At 42.7% G+C, this 24,327-nt stretch overlaps 1 protein-coding gene and 1 pseudogene across 1 annotated transcript; both read right to left on the bottom strand.

The window, feature by feature from the left end:
• Positions 1 to 666: 666 nt before the first annotated feature.
• On the bottom strand, positions 667 to 11,208 carry LOC135541543 (aminopeptidase B-like; annotated as a pseudogene).
• Positions 11,209 to 14,236: 3,028 nt separating this feature from the next.
• On the bottom strand, positions 14,237 to 24,083 carry LOC135541812 (innate immunity activator protein-like). The gene is made up of 9 exons (XM_064968213.1): positions 23,983 to 24,083; positions 22,406 to 22,539; positions 19,801 to 19,923; positions 19,289 to 19,517; positions 19,107 to 19,160; positions 18,713 to 18,995; positions 17,829 to 17,981; positions 16,857 to 17,583; positions 14,237 to 14,739 (listed from the first exon to the last, which is right to left on the bottom strand). Exons 1-9 carry the CDS (start codon positions 24,035 to 24,037, stop codon positions 14,647 to 14,649), a joined length of 1,851 nt encoding a protein of 616 aa, XP_064824285.1. The 5' UTR covers positions 24,038 to 24,083; the 3' UTR covers positions 14,237 to 14,646.
• Positions 24,084 to 24,327: the final 244 nt, after the last annotated feature.

The following is a 24,327-nucleotide window of genomic DNA, read 5'->3' as shown; positions in this document are numbered from 1 at the left end:
TCTAAAACGAAGTTGGAGGCCTTTTATGGTAGATAAATGAACATTAAATTATGTGGCAGCAGCTCTGGTGGACATTCCTGCAGTCAGCACGCCAATTGCACGCCCCCTCAAAGCTTGAGACATCTGTTGCTTTGTGTTTTAACAAAACTGCACATTTTAGAGTGGCCTTTTATTGTCCCCAGCACAAGGTGCACCTTTGTAATGATCATTCTGTTTCATCAGCTTCTTGATATGCCCCCTCTGTCAGGTTGATGGATTATTTTGGCAAAGGAGAAATGCTCACTCACAGGGATGTAAAACAAATTTGTGCACAACATTTGAGAGAAATAAGCTTTTTGTGCATATGAAACATTTCTAGGATATTTTATTTCAGCTCATTAAACCAACACTTTCCATGCTGCGTTTATATTTTTGTTAATTGTAATAAAATAAAGTATACAGTGAACAGCAAATAAAAGCAATAAGATACATTGAATCTTTCAGGAGGAAAAACACCAACCACTACAGATTTACTTCAAAATAATGTATTTTTATTGTTTGGAACAGTTTTTAAAATACAGCTTAGTTTGGATGAAAAAAACAATACAAATGTTTTTATACATACTCAATACATTAAAAGTAGTAATTTTATTTTTCCTTAATCCACTTGATTTTTTTCATCACAAGTACTGCTTAATTAGCATGGGCATATCTATGCTTTAGGCAAGATATGCCCAGAGCAGAGCCTTTCATGCTGGGCTGTGTAAATGCAAAAAATTTACCATTCAAGCTGCATGTGAAATATGTAAAATTGCCTCTTTTCCTGTAACCACTGACCAGGCTACAGTAAAAAACAAGATAATGTTGGCATCTCAACCTGACAGTACATTTAAGGAACAGGCCAGCTAAAAGTACTGGGGCAGACCACTACTGCTACTCCTTCTCTATAATATCTCAAGGCCAGGGTCAGCGAGACTACACTCTGGATCTCATGTTCAGCTCTTATGACAGCACTCAGGCGATGATCTTCTTGACGTAGTTGCGGACATTGATGTGGAGCTGATGTGATGTGGCACTGAAGATCTGTGACCAGAGACCTGGCCTCCTCCGATCCATTCCACAGTGCACGGTACACAGGCAGAGTGTACATCTGTTTCCCCTGGGAGCAAGATACAATGAAACAATCTATTTATTCATATATTATTGCTAAGATACTACTATTTACATGATGTTTAAAGACACTAATCTATCTTTAAACTGACACTATAAAAACACACCTTATATCATAAATATATACATTATATTTACTATAATAAAACATTAAACTGGCCTAAAACACTTGCTTGACAAATACTGTAATTGATGGTTGAGGACCAAATGCATTTGTTTTTCTAACCTGGCAGCTGAGGAAGCTGCGCACATGTTGATATCCTGGCTGGTGCCGATTCTTGGCAATGATCTGGGCCCAGCACAGTCGTAGCTCAGCGTTGTTTGACTTCACCATGTGAGGGTACTGCTCCTCCTGTTTCTCTATATTACCTTATCAAAGTCAGAGTGAAGGTACATGATTGGTGTGACTAATTTCAAAAGTACTTTAAGCACATCCAGACTTACAGATGCAAGGTACAAAACGTAAAGTAATGAAATAAAGAATAGATAGATATCCTCACACTGATGAATTGGGGGTGAATCACATTCTGGTAAATCACATGTACAGTACCAGTCAAAAGTTTGGACACACCAACTCATTCAAGGGTTTTTCTTTATTTTTACTATTTTCTGCATTGTATAATAATAGTGAAGACATCAAAACTATGAAATAACATATGGCATCATGTTGTAACCAACAAAAAAGTGTTAAACTAATCAAAATATATTTTATATTTGAGATTCTTCAAAGTAGCCACCCTTTGCCTTGACAGCTTTGCACACTCTTGGCATTCTCTCAACCAGCTTTGTGAGGTAGTCACCTGGAATGCATTTCAATTAACATGTGTGCCTTGATAAAAGTTCATTTGTAGAATTTCTTTCCTTCTTAATGCGTTTGAGCCAATCAGTTATGTTGTGACAAGGTAGGGGCGGTATATAGAATATAACCCTATTTGGTAAAAGACCACGTCCATATTATGGCAAGAACAGCTCAAATAAGCAAAGAGAAATGACAGTCCATCATTACTTAAATACATGAAGGTTAGTTAATGCGGAAAATGTCAAGAACTTTGAATGTTCTTTAAATGCGGTCGCAAAAACCATCAAGCGCTATGATAAACTGGCTCTCATGACAACAGCCACAAGAAAGGAAGACCCAGAGTTACCTGTGCTGCAGAGGATAAGTTCATTAGCGTTACCAGCCTCAGAAATTGCAGCCCAAATAAATGCTTCACAGAGTTCAGAGGAGACTGCGTGAATCAGGCCTTAATGTTCAAATTGCTGCAAAGAAATCACTACTAAAGGAAACCAATAAGAAGAAGAGACTTGCTTGGGCTAAAAAATACAATCAATGGACATTAGACTGGTGGAAATCTGTCCCTTGGTCTGATGAGTCCAAATGTTAATTTTTTGGTTCCAACCGCTGTGTCTTTGTGAGACGGAGAGTAGGTGTGATCTCCGCATGTGTGGTTCCCTCCGTGAAGCATGGAGGAGGTGTGATGGTGTGGGGGTTGCTTTATTTAGAATTCAAGTCACACTTAACCAGCATGGCTACCACAGCATTCTGCAGCGATACGCCATCCCATCTGGTTTGCGCTTAGTGTTTTTCCAACCGGACAATGACCCAACACACCTCCAGGCTGTTTTAAGAATGGCGCCGAAGGAGATGGCAGCCATTTTACGATCCTGTAACCAATTGTGCATGTTTTCTCGCGTTATTTGTAAGTTTGTTTGTACATAATGTTTCTGTCACCTTGTCTTATGACCAGAAAAGAGCTTCTAGATATCAGGACAGCGATTACTCACCCCATAATGGAGGAATACTTTTTCCTTCAACAAGTCAAACATGAAGGATTGACTTCAGACGCCAGAGAAGGCCCTCATCCCCATCATTTGCAGGAGAAAGAGACGGAGGTATTGTGGACGAAGATCTGGGTGCCTTGTTAGGATCCGTCACTGAGAGGGTAATCTACCTTTACCATCGGTCCTATTAGCCAACATACAATCAATCAATAATACAAATAGACGAACTACGATCACGTATATCTTACCAACATGACATTAAAAACTGTAATATCTTATGTTTCAACGACGACATAACATATAGCTAGCGGGCTTTGCGCTTTTTCGGCAAGATAGAAAAAAAGCCTCTGGTAGGCCATGGGGTGGCAGTCTATGTATATTTGTAAACAACAGCTGGTGCAAATCTAAGGAAGTCTCAAGGTTTTGCTCACCTGAGGTAGAGTATTGCATGATAAGCTGTAGACCACACTATCTGCCAAGAGAGTTCTCATCTGTATTTTTCATAGCCGTCTACATACCACCACAAACTGATGCTGGCACTAAGACCACACTCAATGAGCTTTATACGGCCATAAGCAAACAGGAAAACGCTCATCCAGAGGCGGCGCTCTTAGTGGCCAAGGACTCAAATTTGTTTTACCTCATTAAATCTGTTTTACCCATGAGCTGTCCAGTGACACAAGCTTGCCAGATGAGCTAAATTACTTCTATGTTCGCGTTGAGGTAAGTAACACTGAAGCATGCATTAGAGCATTAGCTATTCCGGATGACTGTGTGATTACACTCTCCATAGCCGATGTGAGTAAGACCTTTTAAACAGGTCAACATTCACAAGGCCGCAGGGCCAGACGGATTATCAGGACTTGTACTCCGAGCATGCGCTGACCAACTGGCATTTTCAACCTGTCCCTGACTGAGTCTGTAATACCAACATGTTTCAAGCAGACCACCATGGTCCTTGTGCCCATGAACACTAAGATAAACTGCCTAAATGACAACCGACCCGTAGCACTCACATCTGTAGCCATGAAGTGCTTTAAAAGGCTGGTCATGGCTCACATCAAAACCATTATCCCAGAAACCCTAGACCAACTCCAATTTGCATACCATCCTAACAGATCCACAGATGGCGCAATCTCTATTGCACTCAACACTGCCCTTTCCCATCTGGACAAAAGGAATACCTATGTGAGAATGCTATTCATTGACTACATCTCAGCGTTCAACACCATAGTACCCTCAAAGGTCATCACTAAACGAAGGACTCTGGGACTAAACACCTCCCTCTGCAACAGGATCCTGGACTTCCTGACAGGCCGCCCCCAGGTGGTAAGGGTAGGTGACAACACATCCGCCAAGCTGATCCTCAACACGGGGTGCATGTTCAGTCACCTCCTGTACTCCCTGTTCACTCATGACCGCATGGCCAGGCATGACTCCAACACCATCATTAAGTTTGCCAATGACACAACAGTGGTAGGTCTGATCACTGACAACGACGAGACAGTCTATAGGGAGGAGGTCAGAGACCTGGCCGTGTGGTGCCAGGACAACAACCTCAAGACAAAGGAGATGATTGTGGACTACAGGAAAAGGAGGACCGGGCATGCCCCCATTCTCATCGACGGGGCTGTAGTGGAGCAGGTTGAGAGCTTCAAGTTCCTTGGTGTCCACATCACCAACAAACTATCATGGTCCAAACACATCAAGAGAGTTGTGAAGAGGGCATGACAAAGCCTATTCCCCCTCAGGAGGCTGAAAAGACTTGGCATAGGTCCTCAAATCCTCAAAAAGTTCCACAGCTGCACCATTGAGAGCATCCTGACTGGTTGCATCACTGCCTGGTATGGCAACTGCTCGGCCTCCAATCGCAAGGCACTACAGAGGGTTCTCGGACCGAGAAACAGCCTCGAACATTTGCAATGACTTCAATTCATTTTGACCATTACGAAAATGGCGACATTTAGAAATGTCCCAGAGTCACAAGACTAGGTGCATTGTGACCGTCTCGGCCCATAGAGACAGAACCCAACGATTTTTATAGCATTACAAATTGGTGATGGTGAATGCCCAGTTAACCATATTGCAAATGCACAGTGACTTTGCAAGAGTGAGAAACATCACCAAATGGACATTCTGGAATCAACCCTAACGAGCGATGGAGAGGTACCAGAATCACTGCCCAGCCATCCCGAGTTCATCGGGCCAGTCAATTTTGCATTCCTGCACGAATTTTCAGTGACTTTGCAAAAGTGAGAAAACATTTGCAATATGTTTTAACAGTGAGGTACCATCACCAAAAGTGACATTCTGAAATCAACCCAAACGAGCGATGGAGAGGTACCAGAATCACTGCCCAGCCATCCCGAGGTCATCGGGCCAGTCAATTTGGCATTCCTGCACGATTTTTATGGCATGACAAATTGGTGATGGTGAATGCCCAGTTAACCATATTGCAAATGCACAGTGACTTTGCAAGAGTGAGAAAACATCACCAAATGGACATTCTGAAATCAACCCTAACGAGTGATGGAGAGGTACCAGAATCACTGCCCAGCCATCCCGAGTTCATCAGGCCAGTCAATTTGGCATTCCTGCACGATTTTTATAGCATGACAAATTGGTGATGGTGAATGCCCAGTTAACCATATTGCAAATGCACAGTGACTTTGCAAAAGTGAGAAAACATAAACAAATGGACATGATGAAATCAACACCACGAGTGATTGAAAGGAACAACAATCACTGCCCGGCCATCCTGAGTTCATCAGGCCAGTCAATTTTCCATTTCTGCAGGATTTTTGAGCATGTCAAATTTCTTATGACATTTGGCCCCCACAAAACATATGCCTTATGCACAAGTAAAAAAAAAAAAAAAAAATTATGATAATAAAATATGACTAAAGTATGTTGATACAGTTCTTATACGTGTGTAATTGACACAAAATTCTAAAGAATTTCGAAAAACGGTCCAGAAAGCACTTTTTAGGGGTGTGTGAAGTTTTTTATGAAATTTTGCAATTTTTGACTTTTGACTTCTTATGAAATCATGTTCCAAATGGAGAAAACATATGCCTAATGCACAAGTAAAAAAAAAAAAAAAATTATGATAATAAAATATGACTAAAGTATGTTGATACAGTTCTTATACGTGTGTAATTGACACAAAATTCTAAAGAATTTCGAAAAACGGTCCAGAAAGCACTTTTTTAGGGGTGTGTGAAGTTTTTTATGAAATTTTGCAATTATTGACTTTTGACTTCTGACTTCCTATGAAATCATATTGCAAATGGAGAAAACACATGCAATAATGCGCAAGTAAAAAAATAATAATAATTATGATAATAAAATTGGACAAAAGTATATTCATACAGTTCTTACACGTGTAATTGACAAAAAAAGGTCCAGAAAGCACTTTTTTAAGGGGTGATAAGTTTTTGACAAAATTTGGCTTTTGGATGTTGACTTGGGGTCCATTTTCAATATGAAAAACCACGGTGGAGCGCACACGCCACCTGTTGGATTTTTGAAGTGTTACAACTGCCAATTGCCATATGGCATTTGAAATACATTTTGCATGAATCAACGCCGATTTGGGTGGTATTGGCCATTGTGTACATGGTTTGTACTATGCCAATGGTTTCCCATTCATTTTTGTCCAATTCAGGGGGGTATTCCCTTACATAGTTTTGATGTCTTCACTATTATTTTACAATTTAGAACATAGCAAAAATAAAGAAAAACCCTGGAATGAGTAGATTTGCCCAAACTTTGACTGGTACTGTATATCCAGTAAAATGATAGTGCTAGGGATATCAGCGCAGAAGTGTTGTTACCATCATGTCATACCTCTAGAAAGTGGGACTTCTCTATGATCTTCTCCAGGAAGTAAGTCTTCCAAGCCTGGACGTTGGTCTTCATGATGCTGGCCATATCCAGGCCTTCGACAGCCCACAGCTCTGACAGCTGCTCAGCAGGCTTCATCAGGCTCTGGCCAGCCGATAAGTCAGGGAGATAGAGAGGCCAACCAGGCACATTGAGGCAGCTATCAAACTCCAGACCTAGCAAAGGAACCACAGGGAGAGTGACAGGTCATATTGTGTCTTTAAGCATGAGAGTGATCTTGTAACAGCTGTCTAAAGTCAACTACACTGCCCTTTACCTCAATCTTGTGTACTCCTTTCTTCTTCGGGTCAGGGAAATACTCCAGGAAGAACTGCAGGGCATCCTCTGCCATAACACTGCAGAACTTGAACTTGTCAATGTAGGCCTGTGAGAAGAAACACCTACATGTCAGACTGCTACCCTCATACCCTCTCTGCAAAAGAGCCTACTACATGCAAGAAGCCTTAATTTCTGTCAAGTAGGACAGTCGAGAGAGGGATGGTGCTTATGTATTAACCTTTAAAAAAAGTGTCAAGCAGACATTCAGGGTATTTACTGATGAGTAGCACAGTAATATATACACAAAATGAGAAGCAACAGCAACCTTGAGGAAGGCATCGAAACAACTCTGATCTCCAGCCAGGTGGGCCAGGTAGGATACGAAACAGAAGCCCTTCTCATAGGGCATGTAGCTGGGGATTTTAACAAGGCTAATCTGAAAACAAGACTCCCTAAATTGTATCAGCATATCGATTGCGCAACCAGGGCTGGCAAAACCTTGGATCATTGCTATTCTAACTTCCGCGACGCATATAAGGCCCTGCCCCGCCCTCCTTTCGGAGAAGCTGACCACGACTCCATTTTGTTGATCCCTGCCTACAGACAGAAACTAAAACAAGAAGCTCCCACGCTGAGGTCTGTCCAACGCTGGTCCGACCAATCTGATTCCACACTCCTAGACTGCTTCCATCACGTGGACTGGGATATGTTTCGTATTGCGTCAGACAACAACATTGACAAATACGCTGATTCGGTGTGCGAGTTCATTAGAACATGCGTTGAAGATGCCGTTCCCATAGCAACGATTAAAACATTCCCAAACCAGAAACCATGGACTGATGGCAGCATTCGCGTGAAACTGAAAGCGCGAACCATTGCTTTTAATCAGGGCAAGGTGACCGGAAACATGACCGAATACACCAGTGCAGCTATTCTCTCCGCAAGGCAATCAAACAAGCTAAGCGTCAGTATAGAGACAAAGTAGAATCTCAATTCAACGGCTCAGACACAAGAGGTATGTGGCAGGGTCAATCACGGATTACAAAAAGAAAACCAGCCACGTCACGGACCAGGATGTCTTACTCCCAGGCAGACTAAATAGCTTTTTTGCCCGCTTTGAGGACAATACAGTGCCACTGACACGGCCTGCAACGAAAACATGCGGACTCTCCTTCACTGCAGCCGAGGTGAGTAAAACATTTAAACGTGTTAACCCTCGCAAGGCTGCAGGTCCAGACGGCATCCTCAGCCACGCCCTCAGAGCATGCGCAGACCAGCTGTCTGATGTGTTTACGGACATATTCAATCAATCCCTATCCCAGTCTGCTGTTCCCACATGCTTCAAGAGGGCCGCCATTGTTCCTGTTCCCAAGAAAGCTAAGGTAACTGAGCTAAACGACTACCGCCCCGTAGCACTCACTTCCGTCATCATGAAGTGCTTTGAGAGACTAGTCAAGGACCATATCACCTCCACCCTACCTGACACCCTAAACCCACTCCAATTTGCTTACCGCCCAAATAGGTCCACAGACGATGCAATCTCAACCACACTGCCCTAACCCATCTGGACAAGAGGAATACCTATGTGAGAATGCTGTTCATCGACTACAGCTCGGCATTTAACACCATAGTACCCTCCAAGCTTGTCATCAAGCTCGAGACCCTGGGTCTCGACCCCGCTGATCCTCAACACTGGGGCCCCACAAGGGTGCTTTCTGAGCCCTCTCCTGTACTCCCTGTTCACTCACGACTGCGTGGCCACGCACGCCTCCAACTCAATCATCAAGTTTGCGGACGACACAACAGTGGTAGGCTTGATTACCAACAACGACGAGACGGCCTACAGGGAGGAGGTGAGGGCCCTCGGAATGTGGTGTCAGGAAAATAACCTCACACTCAACATCAACAAAACTAAGGAGATGATTGTGGACTTCAGGAAACAGCAGAGGGAACACCCCCCTATCCACATCGATGGAACAGTAGTGGAGAGGGTAGTAAGTTTTAGGTTCCTCGGCATACACATCTCAGACAAACTGAATTGGTCCACCCACACAGACAGCATCGTGAAGAAGGCGCAGCAGCGCCTCTTCAACCTCCGGAGGCTGAAGAAATTTGGCTTGTCACCAAAAGCACTCACAAACTTCTACAGATGCACAATCAAGAGCATCCTGGCGGGCTGTATCACCGCCTGGTACGGCAACTGCTCCGCCCACAACCGTAAGGCTCTCCAGAGGGTAGTGAGGTCTGCACAACGCATCACCGGGGGCAAACTACCTGCCCTCCAGGACACCTACACCACCCGATGTTACAGGAAGGCCATAAAGATCATCAAGGACAACAACCACCCGAGCCACTGCCTGTTCACCCCGCTATCATCCAGAAGGCGAGGTCAGTACAGGTGCATCAAAGCTGGGACCGAGAGACTGAAAAACAGCTTCTATCTCAAGGCCATCAGGCTGTTAAACAGCCACCAGTAACATTGAGTGGCTGCTGCCAAAACACTGACTCAACTCCAGCCACTTTAATAATGGGAATTGATGGGAAATTATGTAAAATATATCACTAGCCACTTTAAACAATGCTACCTAATATAATGTTTACATACCCTACATTATTCATCTCATATGTATACGTATATACTGTACTCTATATCATCTACTGCATCTTTATGTAATATATGTATCACTAGCCACTTTAACTATGCCACTTTGTTTACATACTCATCTCATATGTATATACTGTACTCGATACCATCTACTGTATCTTGCCTATGCTGCTCTGTACCATCACTCATTCATATATCTTTATGTACATATTCTTTATCCCCTCACACTTGTGTGTATAAGACAGTAGTTTTGGAATTGTTAGTTAGATTACTTGTTGGTTATTACTGCATTGTCGGAACTAGAAGCACAAGCATTTTGCTACACTCGCATTAACATCTGCTAACCATGTGTATGTGACAAATAAAATTTGATTTAATTTGATATAGGTGTCATCAGGGTCAACACCTGAGGGAGGGGAGAAAATACACGATGACATTTGTTGCTTTAACTTAAGCAGTCATGATCGAGTGTATCAGTTCTATTGAGTCTGCAGCTTAAGGCAAAATCTCAGTCAGTTGAACTAATTAAATTGGACTTGGCCTTAGCAGTAAAGGGTAAATGTAAGCCAAGTCTGACCTGGTTTGATCTTCACACACAGTTTGTTGAGTGGGTGGTCCTCTCCGGTGTTGTCCATCTCGCGCACAATGACGTCAGCAAGCGAGCAGTCTCAGGCCAGGATGCAGGTTGTGATGAAGGTGTGTCAGGGGTTCTCCATGCTCCCGAGGGGGAACGACGGCGTGTTCTCCCTTACTGGCACTCATAACTGCCGTGAAGTTGTCAGGAACCTGTGAGAGGTAGACAGGGCAGTCTTGTGCCAAGATCAATTAATTATCAATCAAATGTATTTATAAAGCCCTTTTTACATCCACAGATGTCACCAAGTGCTTATACAGAAACCCATCCTAAAACCCCAATGAGTAAGCAATGCAGATGTAGAAACATGACTGATGATGGTATAATCCATTACTAATACAGACATGGAGTAGTAGTAGTGGTGGATTAGACCTATTATTCAGAGTTATGTACTATTGAATATCAAGCAGAGTATGAGTTTTAATAACAGCACAAAATTGAGTCAACAAGACGATAGACAGAAAAGGGGAAAAAAAGCTTGTTTACACTGCAAAGAGAAAAATAAGATTGACATACAGCAGCACACAATATTTTTCTGTGGTCATCCTCCCCTGGACATTTGGCTCAGTCAGAGTCCAGTCCAAGGGCTCACCTTCACGGAGGCTGAGTAGGTGCTCTTGACGGCCAGCGTGTAGAAGCAGGGGAAGAAGGTGCGATTGAGCACGGCCTGGTCCTGGGTGAAGATGTAGGGCTTGGCTTTCTCAGTAGTCTGCACTGGTTCCAGCCAGCACACCTAGTGGGTCAGGGGGAGCAGAGAGCCCAGAGCTTGAGTGTGATGGTAGTGGCTCACGTTATCTTCACAACAGCCGAGTAGGGGGCGTTTAGTCAAGGGCTCTTTCTTCTCGCCAGTCTGAACAGGCTCCAGCCATGACATCTACAGATGTACGCTGGGTTTAATAAGTGTGGTGCAATGGTTTAAGGGAGAATCACTGTTTATTCATTAATAGGCTCTAAAGTGTTGCACATATGTAAAAAATACTTGCAAGATATGAAGTGAAACTAAAATTATGTAATGCTGCTGGCTATAAATACAGTGCCTTGCGAAAGTATTCGGCCCCCTTGAACTTTGCGACCTTTTGCCACATTTCAGGCTTCAAACATAAAGATATAAAACTGTATTTTTTTGTGAAGAATCAACAACAAGTGGGACACAATCATGAAGTGGAACGACATTTATTGGATATTTCAAACTTTTTTAACAAATCAAAAACTGAACAATTGGGCCTGCAAAATTATTCAGCCCCTTTACTTTCAGTGCAGCAAACTCTCTCCAGAAGTTCAGTGAGGATCTCTGAATGATCCAATGTTGACCTAAATGACTAATGATGATAAATACAATCCACCTGTGTGTAATCAAGTCTCCGTATAAATGCACCTGCACTGTGATTGTCTCAGAGGTCCGTTAAAAGCACAGAGAGCATCATGAAGAACAAGGAACACACCAGGCAGGTCCGAGATACTGTTGTGAAGAAGTTTAAAGCCGGATTTGGATACAGAAAGATTTCCCAAGCTTTAAACATCCCAAGGAGCAATAATATTGAAATGGAAGGAGTATCAGACCACTGCAAATCTACCAAGACCTGGCCGTCCCTCTAAACTTTCAGCTCATACAAGGAGAAGACTGATCAGAGATGCAGCAAAGAGGCCCATGATCACTCTGGATGAACTGCAGAGATCTACAGCTGAGGTGGGAGACTCTGTCCATAGGACAACAATCAGTCGTATATTGCATAAATCTGGCCTTTATGGAAGAGTGGCAAGAAGAAAGCCATTTCTTAAAGATATCCATAAAAAGTGTCGTTTAAAGTTTGCCACAAGCCACCTGAGAGACACACCAAACATGTGGAAGAAGGTGCTCTGGTCAGATGAAACCAAAATTAAACTTTTTGGCAACAATGCAAAACGTTATGTTTGGCGTAAAAGCAACACAGCTCATCACCCTGACCACACCATACCCACTGTCAAACATGGTGGTGGCAGCATCATGGTTTGGGCCTGCTTTTCTTCAGCAGGGACAGGGAAGATGGTTAAAATTGATGGGAAGATGGATGGAGCCAAATACAGGACCATTCTGGAAGAGAACCTGATGGAGTCTGCAAAAGACCTGAGACTGGGACGGAGATTTGTCTTCAAACAAGACAATGATCCAAAACATAAAGCAAAATCTACAATGGAATGGTTAAAAAATAAACATATCCAGGTGTTAGAATGGCCAAGTCAAAGTCCAGACCTGAATCCAATCGAGAATCTGTGGAAAGAACTGAAAACTGCTGTTCACAAATGCTCTCCATCCAACCTCACTGAGCTCGAGCTGTTTTGCAAGGAGGAATGGGAAAAAATGTCAGTCTCTCGATGTGCAAAACTGATAGAGACATACCCCAAGTGACTTACAGCTGTAATCGCAGCAAAAGGTGGCGCTACAAAGTATTAACTTAAGGGGGCTGAATAATTTTGCACGGCCAATTTTTCAGTTTTTGATTTGTTAAAAAAGTTTGAAATATCCAATAAATGTCATTCCACTTCATGATTGTGTCCCACTTGTTGTTGATTCTTCACAAAAAAATACAGTTTTATATCTTTATGTTTGAAGCCTGAAATGTGGCAAAAGGTCGCAAAGTTCAAGGGGGCCGAATACTTTCGCAAGGCACTGTATATAATGCATAGACAACATAGTTGATCTAATTTGAAAGGAAAAAGGTTTTCAATAATTTTTAATGTATGGGTTATAGCAGGGGTGTTAAACCTTTTCTTCCCCAGGGACCACCTGCCAGGCAAACCGGCGGCCCAGGGATCTCCTGCCAGGCAAACCGGCGGCCCAGGGATCCCCTGCCAGGCAAATCGGCGGCCCAGGGACCCCAATCCATAAAAATAAAAAATCACATCTTATCAGCTGAATGATAATGGCAAGGAGAAGTAATCAACATCCCAATGAATATATTTGTTCGATAGTTTTTATTATTTTGACCTTCCCACATTATAAATTGGAGGAGGAAGTGTAAACTAACACAAATGATTAGTTTCAAAAAGGTAACTCCAAAAACATTTTCGCTAACAAAGGTTAGCCGTGTGTTGGCAAAAATGAATGTCCAAGTCAAGAATGCTTAAAGCAGCCAGCGACATTTGCTGCACTGGTAGTCTTTTGTGGGTATTTTTCAAAGCCAATGTCAGATATTCCACTCAGTGTAATTTGATCAATATTAGGAGTTGAGAAATAAAGTTGAAAGAATATATTCTCCTCTTTTCTACTGTATGTATGTAATTCATAATTTATCCTGTTGTTGCTAGCGATATTCATAACATTGAAAATAATATATATACACACACACACACACACACACACACACACACACACACACACACACACACACAGCCTTCAGAAGTTTTCAGACCCCTTTACTTTTCCCACATTTTGTTCGGTTACAGCCGTATTCTAAAATGTATTAAATAGTTGTTTTCCCTCATCAATCAACACACAATACCCCATAATGACAAAGCAAAAACAGGTTGAGAATGTTTTGTGGCATTGTTCAATGTGACATCCATAGTAAAATGGTACAACTTTTAAGTATCATGTATCTATGTACAGAAAGTGTATTCATATGCATAATAAAATGGTTTATGGATAATTAACATCCACAACCAGGTGGCAAAAGGTATGAAACAAAGGCATCAGTTGAACTCAGTTGCCATTCAATTAGCTTTTTGCTCTAAATGTTTGCCAGGTAAATAGTAAATTGATAAAGGATAGTGCATCTTCAATGCTGAATGGTCGATTGATGACAAAAAAGAATACTGGTACTTATTCTGATCCTATGAAACAAAAGACAGGTCCACATTCCTGTTGGAATTGAATTCCCAATTCTGAAGAAAATTACGTTCATAACAGAATGACACTGACAGGATTAACAGTATAACTCTTTATTTATTAACTTCTACAGAGAAACATTTTCTTTCAAAAAAACAGTTTAGAAACATTTTTCATAGTACTAAACAGATCCGTACAAAATAAAGCTAACTATGAATTAATGTTCAAAACAGTAGCTCTTTCACAGTAAAAAGGGCGGCACTATTTTAGCATTGTGGTCTGTTACTTCCTGCCTTCAGTTGATCATTTGTTGTTGCCCAGGTAACATGTTGAGGTCAATGGTATAAAGCCTCAGGCCCTCTTTCATATTATGCCCGGTCTTCCTCATCTCATATCTGCACCAGGTCCATTAGTGTAATACATTAATGAATAAATAGGGCTTTGTGGACTGGGGGCAGAGGTTAGTGTTCCAGAGAAGGTGTGGCACTTGGGGCCCTCTCACAAGTCCTACACCTGACTGATGAGCTCTGACTCGTCACCCACAAACCACTGCTCCGGGGTCCCATCCGCTGCCTTCTGGAGGACCCGTCTCTGGGGAGCCTGCAGGCAGAATAACAAAAACAGGGAACATTTATTTCAATGTCTGGTTTGTCAAGTCTACCAAGTCAGTACTAACAGAGTTATACTTTTAAATATCACTAGCAACAACATTATTGGAAGGTCACAGTATGGAAAGAAGGCAACCAAGTAGATCCGTGCCTACAATGATGTTTCCGCTTGTGGTTCCCTGCAACCCTTCTGGGCCAGGAGTGACAGCAGAGACCATGCCCTCAGCTGCTATATTACTCAGTTCTCACAACACAAGGAAGTTGGAGACACAAATGTGATGGTAAAGGAAGTACAGTACATAGCACGGTGTGGTATAACTTCACCATTTAGAGCTCCATAATGTGAAGGGCATAAACGTTCAAACCAAAACAAACCTAATTTGAGTTCAGCCATTATGTTTTTAGCAGCTGATCCACAACAAGGGTGTGGTGTTTTTCTTTACAGTGAACCACACTGTGACTCAGTGACATTGCGTGATTTACTTTCTGTGATCAGAACCTCCCCTCGAATATAGAATAGTCACCACTACTACTGAGAAATATTAGATCCACTACTGTACTACAGCTGTATTACCATGCGATATAAATCGTTGCTGAAGAGTAAAGACAGTAAAACGATCCAGGAATGTGGCACCTGGGTTTTACACTTACGCAAGACCTTTCCCATGCCTTGCCCTCTGGAGAGAAAATCTCAGGATACCAATTGCCTCTCATATTATAACCATTTCAATGTCTCAAGATCACATTGCCTCCATAGATCTTCCTAAACTGGATCAGGTCAAAAGATGACAAATAATTGTAGTTAATATAAGTGGCAGTTCTTTATCAGGCATTTTGAGGTTAATTTTAGATTGATAAAGTATGTAACGAAATAGGCTTTGTCCTGAAGCGAAACTCAGGGTCATTCGCAGCGTTTTATGACGCACAGTGTGCGAGTTATCTGTGAGGCTGACAAAACAGCAGTAAGAAGGCCATGGGGTGGGACTGGAAAACCGTGTATGTCCCAAATGGCTCTCTATTCCCTATGTAGTGCACTATTTTTTTTTATACCCGGGCCCATAGGGCTTTGGCCAAAAGTAGTGCACTATGTAGGGAATAGGGTGCCATTTGGGATGAACACAAAGTGTATCATGCTTCTACAACTGCATTGCTTGCTGTTTGGGGTTTTAGGTTGGGTTTCGGTACAGCACTTTGAGATATCAGCTGATGTACGAAGGGCTATATAAATAAATTTGATTTTGATTTGATTTATCATGGTTTCTCCCTCTCAGTACAATTTAGTGAGCGTGAATAATGCCCTTGGACAATGGGACCAGAAAAAAAAACTATATTGTGTGAACAGTGGTTCCTGAACAATTCAAAACAACCATTGGAAGTCATAAAACGAAAACAAGGATCATTGAACAGTTGCGTTTTGTCCAATGACTCCTTTTGTCATAGTGTGCTTACTCGTTCATGGAGGTAATACTGGAGATAATACTTGTTTGTGTAATACTTGTTTGTGTGTCAGGTGTGATTGCCAAACACACACCGTTCAGTAGAACACAAAGTATGTTGGCTTGTAAGTAACTGTATTTAGATATGGCACAAGCTTCTGAAGCTAAGCAGGGTTGGTCCTGGTTGGTCCCTGGATGGGAGACCAGATACTGCTGGAAGTGGTGTTGGAGGGCCAGTAGGAGGCACCCTTTCCTCTGGTCTAAATATCCCAATGCCCCAGGGCAATGATTGGCATTGATTGACATTGCCCTGTGTAGGGTGCCATCTTTTGGATGGAATGTTTAATGGGTGTCCTGTTAATGTTAATAGTAAAGAGCCCATGGCACTTATCAAAGATTAGGGACCCTGGTGTCCCGGCTAAATTACCAATCTGACCATCATCCCCAGCTTCTAATTGGCTTATTCTTCCCTGTAACTATTCCCCAGGTTGTTGCTGTAAATGATTGTGTTCTGTCTACTTATGTGGTAAAATAAGGATAAATAAAAAATTTATACTCCAGTGATATAAATTATTACGGTGGTGCTGACAGTAACTCCACAAAGGCAATAATTTAAGATTGGGCAACTACATTGTAATCATGTCGTGAGTGAAGTGCTGTCGTGGCTGTTTACCTGTTCAGGGTACTTGTGGTGGTGGGAGAGAGGTGACTCGCGGCCATGTACGTTCCTCACCCTGATCGCGGTCTGTCGGTCGAGGGAGTGAGGTCTGAACTGGTTGCGCTGGTGCCATGACTTGAGCTCCTCATTTACCACCTGCCGGGGGAAGCCTCTGGAGGGGTGGTGGGGGTACTCTCTGAGTGAAGGGGCGCGGGACAGTCTGACGTGGGGGGACAGGGACGTGAGAGCCCGCTGGGGGTGCACAGGGGCCTCCTCATACCAGTGCTCATATCGACTGGAGTGACAGGGGGGCAGAGGGCCGTGATACAGCCTGGCCATGTCCATCTCTGAAGGGTAGACCATCCCGTGGTCATAGTAACCCCTGTAGAAGCTGGGGGTGGACTGATGCTGGTGATTTTGGTAGAAGCCGGGGCCTGGGGGGTAGGCCATTGGTCCATGATTGTCGTTGGGGCTGGACTGGTACCTATAGGTGGGCTGACACTGCCATGGCAGGTCACAGGGCATCTCACGACACAGGGAGCTAGTATAGGATGGGGCAGAGTGTTCAGAGTTACTGTCCTCAGTCTCAGAGCTGGAGTGGTAAATGTGGTTTCTGTAGCCTCCCCTCTGGATGGGGGACTCGCCTGGAGACGTTACCACGTATTCCGTCAGTAGCCTCCTGGGAACACGGGTACGACCCCGTTCCTTATCCAGGTTCAACGGAGGCTCACTGTTGGGAAGCCTGTAAAATATCACAAAGAAGCATTACAAACTAGGCCAAAACCCTACAAAATTAAAATCATTTGTAAGATAAAGTGAGACAGTTTCAAGATTTAAGCAGTGTGGGGACAGTGTGGATGAAATATACAATGGTGGTGCTGTGTGACTGTGATATGGGGTTGTCTTACCTACCTTATTTGAATGAACTGACTAAGTTGCTCTATAAGAGGGTCTGCTAAAATACCAAATGTAAAAAAATGTGCTGACCTGAGAGAAAACTGATGGCGAAGGTGCATCTCTGGGGTGGAGGGGGCGCTGTTTGACTGGATTGGGCACAGTCTGAGATGGGTGAACTGCAGGGGCAGAGCAGTGTCTTCATAACAGGCTTCGACTGGAGGCAACACAGGGGTCACGGCTGGACTATTGCAGAAAGGTAACATGGACAGGAAGAAGAGATAAGTGGGTTAATGACTAACCCCTGAAGATGTTATCATTCAGATGGAAAACAGGCCATGAAGGGGCCAAGTGAGTGCATGTGCTTAGCATGCTTAAACCTGTTCCATGTGCCCTTATCTCAGTCTACTTGTCACTGGTTAAATCGACTTCAACCAGTGTAGTTGAAGGGGAGGAGACAGATTAAGAGAATAATTTTTAAGCCTCGAGACAATTTAGAAATGGATTGTGTATGTGCGCCATTCAGAGGGTGAATGGACAAGACAAAAGATTTAAGTGCATTTGAATGGGGTACGGTAGTAGTTGTCAGGTGCACCGGTTTGCCAAAAGGACATCCAGCCAACTCGACAACTATGGGAAGCATTGACGTCAACATGGGCCAGCATCCCTGTGGAACACTTGACACATTGTAGAGTCCCTGCCCCGAAGAAATGCAACTCAATATTAGGGAGGTGTTCCTAATGTTTGGTATACTCTGTACTTAAGTTCAACTATGAAGCATAGAGCACTACAAATGCATTAATTCAAAAAGTCAAGGCAATCTTACATGAGGCTACATAATGGCTTGTGTATAAGAGGCTTCTCCAACCCGTGAGGCTTCCATTATGGCTATTCTTGGGCTTTCCTGTACAATAAATTCAAGGGTAGCGTTGATATAAAATTACAGGAGGCACGCTGGGTTCTCCCTTGGCCTTTACCTTGACTTGCTGCTACAAGAGTGTGACTTGTTCTTGGTTTTCTGGTAAGGCTGGTCCAGACTGGACTCAGTCCAAGGGGAGTGCTCGATGGGAGGGGCCTCCAATTCCAGGTTGGTGTTGAAGCTGGACAGTAACTCCTCCAGAGTTGGAGTAGTATGGGTTGGCTTGTGGGGTCTAAGCCCAGGGAGGTGTGAGGGGTCTGGGGGGGGCTGGGGAGGGTCTGCTGGTCCTCCTTGGTGAGGGGCCTCCAAGGATGGTTGAGATGATTGACTGATCAGCTTTTCTGGAGAAAAATATAAATAATGAAGTTAAGACAGTACTCTGGTGCTATTGTCAGAGCATGTTTATCTATACAACTTTCACAAGAGTCATTTTTGCTTAGTAACGCTCTAACCTTCATCGAGCAGCGCCGAATCGGACAGAGAGCTATCATCAGAAGTGCCCTGATCTGGAAACAAAAGCAAAGCAAACAACCGTATTAATCCACGGGAATGGCACTGGAATTACATACCTCTCAGATCAGAGAGGAGAGATGTTAATGTTGTTTTATTAGTCGGCCAGTAGATCGTCACTCACCTCTCTGTGTGCTGATGCAGCCTGGCCGTGGTGAAGACCGCCCGTGCTGTAGGTGCAGCTGAAATGAAGTCTGCAGTTGTTTGACTTTCTTCTCCTCAAGCTTGCACTGCTGTAACCGGCTTGTCTTCTGCGCCTTGCTGAGGTGTTCCTCATGGCACAGTCTTCGGGCCGCTTTGTATATCTGCAGCTGAAGAGATAACTCAGCTTCCACAGAGTTCAGCTCTGAGTCCTACAAGAAGCAAAAAAAAGGACGTTGGGCAGAAGTGAATGGTTGAACATCAAATATCTCTTCCTGGCTCTTACAATGACAGAAGCCTGACTAATGACGATTGGTGTCAAGGAAGGTAGGGCGATGGGTTGACTTGAGAAATGTAATTTTTCCCTAAGGGGAACCACAGGAGTGGCCTTCAGTATTAAGTACACCTGTGTATGGGGCTTTATAACCACTGTTAAAGGGAGAGTCAGTGTAAATGACAATAGTGTCCATGTCCAACCCCTGTCAGGCTCTTTACCGCTGCTCCCTGTGGGATGCTCTGCTCGTATTGTTTGAAGGCCGCTCCGATGCGTTGGCAAATTTGAGGCGGCTTCTCCCCAGGTAACACTGGGTAATCTGCAGACAGCCGACCAGTTAGCTCCTATATGACATGGAAAGAAGGCACCAGATTTAAGTAAAATGTGTTGAATCATATTATTTTAACGCAACACAACAAATCATGTGCTGTATGTTAATATACAGTGTACTCCAACGGTATTGGGACAGTGACACGTTTTGTTGTTTTGGCTCTGGATTCCAGTACTTAGGCATTGTATCATTTTAAATCCAGTGAGGTTATTAAAGTGCAGACTGTCAGCTTTAAATTTGAGGGTATTGTCATCCATATCAAGTAAACTGTTTAGAAATTACAACACTTTTTGTACCTAGTCCCCCCATTTTAGGGGACCAAAAGTATTGGGACAAATTCACTTGTGTTTATTAAAGTAGTCAAAAGTTTAGAATTTGGTCACATATTCCTAGCACAAAATAATTATGTCAAGCTTGAGAGTCTACAAACTTGTTGGATGCATTTGCTGTTTGTTTTGGTTGTGTTTCAGATTATTTTGTGCCCAAAATAAATGGTAAATAATGTATTGGGTCATTTTGCAGTCACTTTTATTGTAAACAAGAATGTTTCTAAAAACTTCTATATTCATGTGGATGCTACCATGATTACGGATCATCCTGAATGAATCATTAATAATGATGAGTGAGAAGGTTGGACGCACAAATATTATAACCCGAAAATGCTAACCTCCCCTGTTATTGTAATGGTGAGAGGTCTTGGGAGTATGATATTAGAGCTTATGTAACTTTCTCACTCATTATTATTCACAATTTATTCAGGACTATCCGTAATCATGGTAGCATCCATATTAATGTAGACGTTTTTAGAAACATATTCTATTCTTCTTTACATAAACGTGACTCCAAAATGACAATACATTATTTACCATTCATTTCTATTGGGCACAATATTATCTGAAACACAACCAAAACAAACAAGCTTGATGTAATCCGTGCTGTAATTTCTAAATGGTTCACAAGATATGGATGAAAATACACTCAAATTATAGCCGACAGTCTGCACTTTAACCGCATAGTCCTTGTTCTGGAGTACAGAGACAAAACAAGAAAAATGCTCACTATCCCAATACTTTGAGCCCACTCAGTTGGAAGATAAGAAAATAATGAGAGGACCACTATTACTTCAGAGGTAATATGTCCCCATTCCCTTCAAATCAACCAGGTTGATGAACCCTCATTGAGTTCATTTTGAAATATTGTACAAAAATCTTTGCTTCCCAAATGACACTTTAGATCATTCTCAAGTGTCAGTTACGCAATGCTGCCTTTCCATAGAATCGTACTCTTTCACAACAAATTCTCAGGGCCTCACCTGCCCAGTGAATGCAACCAAACTGGCCTGCCCTCTAGCTAAACCTACATTCAACCTGAACGTGCGATAGTGCATATTATTTATTTCATTTGGGAACAGACATAATACACCCCCTGTGTTTGTTTTGAGTTAATCTACATAAAAGGTGTATATCCCCCCCCAGACAATAGTGTTGTTCACGATCTCAGCCGCTGTCGTGTTCCTGAGAGCAGGAAAAGGAGTTATCAGAGCCTCCATCTAGGAAGCACACCTCGACAGGACAAGTCCCGACAGGAGAGCCACGCCCAATTGTCAACAGAAAATAATGATCAGACCTGGGCGGCGTCTCAAACGGCACCCTATTACCGACATAGGTCTCTGGTCAAAGGTAGTGCACTATATAGGGAATAGGGTGTCATTTGGTACACCCCTCAACAGCAGCTGAACAGGGGACTGGCTCCCCCATAGCTCGTAACGATGACGGATGGCACAGGTACATTCTTAGGGCTGAATTGGTTTCTGAGACCGATATGGGAGATATAATCTAGTGTGGTATAATAGGGACACTTAAGGTCCATTGGCTGCCTCGCACTTAAAATCCCAACAAATCAGCCTGACTGAAAGAGAAGGGAACAGTAGTGTCCTCATTGGTCAGGAGCGCCAAACCAAATAATATTTTCAGCTCAGACTAGGCAGCCTTTGTTGGCTAAGTAGTTTGATTGCCAGGCAATTATTGATTAACATCTCAAAAGAATATAAAAAACACACAGTGTTCTAGCTGGTATCACTTTTGTTTATAAAGCTTACGTATCAGCCTCTCTGCCTTTGTCAGGTCTTGAATCACATCACTCCTCCATCTATTCTTACTATCTATCTAAATAATGTGTAACTGTTGACATTTTTTATTGATACTTTATTTAACTAGGCAAGTCAGTTAAAAACAAATTCTTATTTACAATGACAGCCTACCAGGGAACAGTGAGTTAACTTCCTTGTTCAGGGGCAGAGCGACAGCTTTTTACCTTGTCAACTCGGGGATTCGATCTAGCAACCTTTCGGTTACTGGCCCAACACTCTAACCACTACGCTACCTGCTGCCCTATCACAGTATCACTTATGGGGAAATTCACACTGATATTATGGTGAAAAAGATCTGAACCCTGATGGAGTGGAGAGTGTATGTGCTATATCCAGGGGTACTCACAGCTTCTCGGATGCAGAGTTTCTTCAGCTCCAGTAGGCAGAGCTCTAGCCGGTCCTCCAGAGACTGATGCTTGAGCTTGACGGCCCGGGTATGAGTGATCACGTCCTTCATAATCGTGAAAGGACTATCAGGGCCTTGAACACACAGTGACAAAGAGGCTACTGTAAGGTCTCAGGGTCGAAAACAGCAAGGCTATAGATAGCTGGACAATCTTTTGGCATGTTTACAATTGGTAATGCTTGCTTGTCAATTTCATATGGTTGCAGCTGTATCCCACAGATAACCCAACTGGTTGGGGAGAATAAACTGTGTCCAAAATCGAGAAAAGGTGGCAATACAAATGCAAACAAAAATGTTGCTCCACTCCTGACTTGTTTCTGCCCACTCCTGAGCAGCAACGATCAAGATAATGAACCAAGATGACACCTACAGTAGACAAGACAAGGTTATTTTGAGAGATAATGAGTGTCTGTACTTGTACTGTTGGGCAATTCCACGGTAACAGAGTGACACTGAGACTCAGGTTTTTCACTTTAAAATGTACGTCAAACAAAAACCAATGATTGGAAAGTTAAAACTATACAACTCTATGCAGAATGACTAAAATTCCCACTGAAAATTGTAAGTAAATACATTTTGTTACATTTTTGGTGGAAACTTAAAAGTATTCTTTGTGCATAGAATTTTATGGTTTGTTTAATTTTGCAATCATTGATTTATGTTTGACATACATTTTAAAAGTCTCACTCTGCTACCATGAAATTGCCCTGTTTTATTGATCTATACTGAAACTGTCATGAAAGTGTGATAGGATCAACCTGTGAGTGAAACCAAGGTGCTTAACAATGTGGTTGCTCTACTACTGGAACAGTTAGGCGTCTCTCCAGCACTGCCAGTGACCACTGACAACTGGTTGAATCCCAAATGGCACCCTACTCCCTACATAGTGCACTACTTTTGACCACAGCCCTAGTAGTGGTAGTGCACTATATAGTGAGTAGAATGCCATTTGGGGGACACAACCCTGAGTTCATTTACAGGGCTACTAATGACTCCAGGCCAGTTGCATTGTGTGTCACATACTTTCAGAGATTATCTGTACTGACAGACAGCAGAGCAAGCCACCGGAGGTGTGACGGAAACGAAGAGGTCACACAGTAAATGCACCGGAACGGCAACCATGCAGGAGAAAATAAACATGCCAACAATAAAATGTATTCTGTCTGTCTGTATAATCTCCCATTGTGGGAAACAGACAGCGTATGACTAAATTACATGTGGTGAAGAAAGTGACCAGCAATAGCTCAGCTACTGATTTATAGAAATGATTGGTAGTGGCAACTGCATTTTCTTAGAAATGGAGCACAAAATAATAAATAACAGGATTATAAACCACTTTTGAATAGTGTGGCTTGCTACTTCGTTATAACTGGAACACAAATAGGTTTCTAGGCCACAACCCATGGCATATCAAGTTTGAAAGAATGTTGACTAATGTCTCACTACAGGCATCCCATTATAGTGAATAACTGTTAGTGTCATCCAAGTTGAAAGGTATTTGGTGGCTTGATGCTTACCAGAGTGGAGAATGATGCCACTGTCTGTGTCACTGATCTCTTCTTTGCCCTCCATGTATGTGGGTCAGGTGGTATTCATAGGTGGGGGGTGGGGTGGGGGGGGGGGGCGCAAGGGAAAGTCCACTTTCACAATGCCCTGCAGAATTACACAATTATGTTCATCTTCTTCAACAATACAATATACTTTATTGTCCATCTGCATGAAAATTTGTTTTAAAGTCAGCGTGCAAATAGAGCACTTCTATACAGTCTCATTACACTACAGAGAGTGATTCCATTTAATAGTACTAAATTGTTGCTTTTCAGCACAATTAGAATATATCTCATTGTAGACAAAGTTAATGG

This window comes from Oncorhynchus masou, chromosome 6, assembly GCF_036934945.1.
Source record: "Oncorhynchus masou masou isolate Uvic2021 chromosome 6, UVic_Omas_1.1, whole genome shotgun sequence".
Taxonomy (NCBI): domain Eukaryota; kingdom Metazoa; phylum Chordata; class Actinopteri; order Salmoniformes; family Salmonidae; genus Oncorhynchus; species Oncorhynchus masou.
The sequence above is the reverse complement of the archived record's forward strand: the minus strand, read 5'-3'. Positions and strand labels throughout refer to the sequence as shown.

Excerpts from the sequence above, each read along its gene's own strand:
- LOC135541812 (XM_064968213.1), bottom strand. The coding sequence starts at position 24,037 with ATGGAGGGCAAAGAAGAGATCAGTGACACAGACAGTGGCATCATTCTC. Across the intron at positions 19,518-19,800 it reads GCATCCCACAGGGAGCAGCG|GACTCAGAGCTGAACTCTGT; the intron begins GTAAAGAGCCTG and ends TGCTTCTTGTAG. Across the intron at positions 17,584-17,828 it reads CGCCATCAGTTTTCTCTCAG|GCTTCCCAACAGTGAGCCTC; the intron begins GTCAGCACATTT and ends GATATTTTACAG.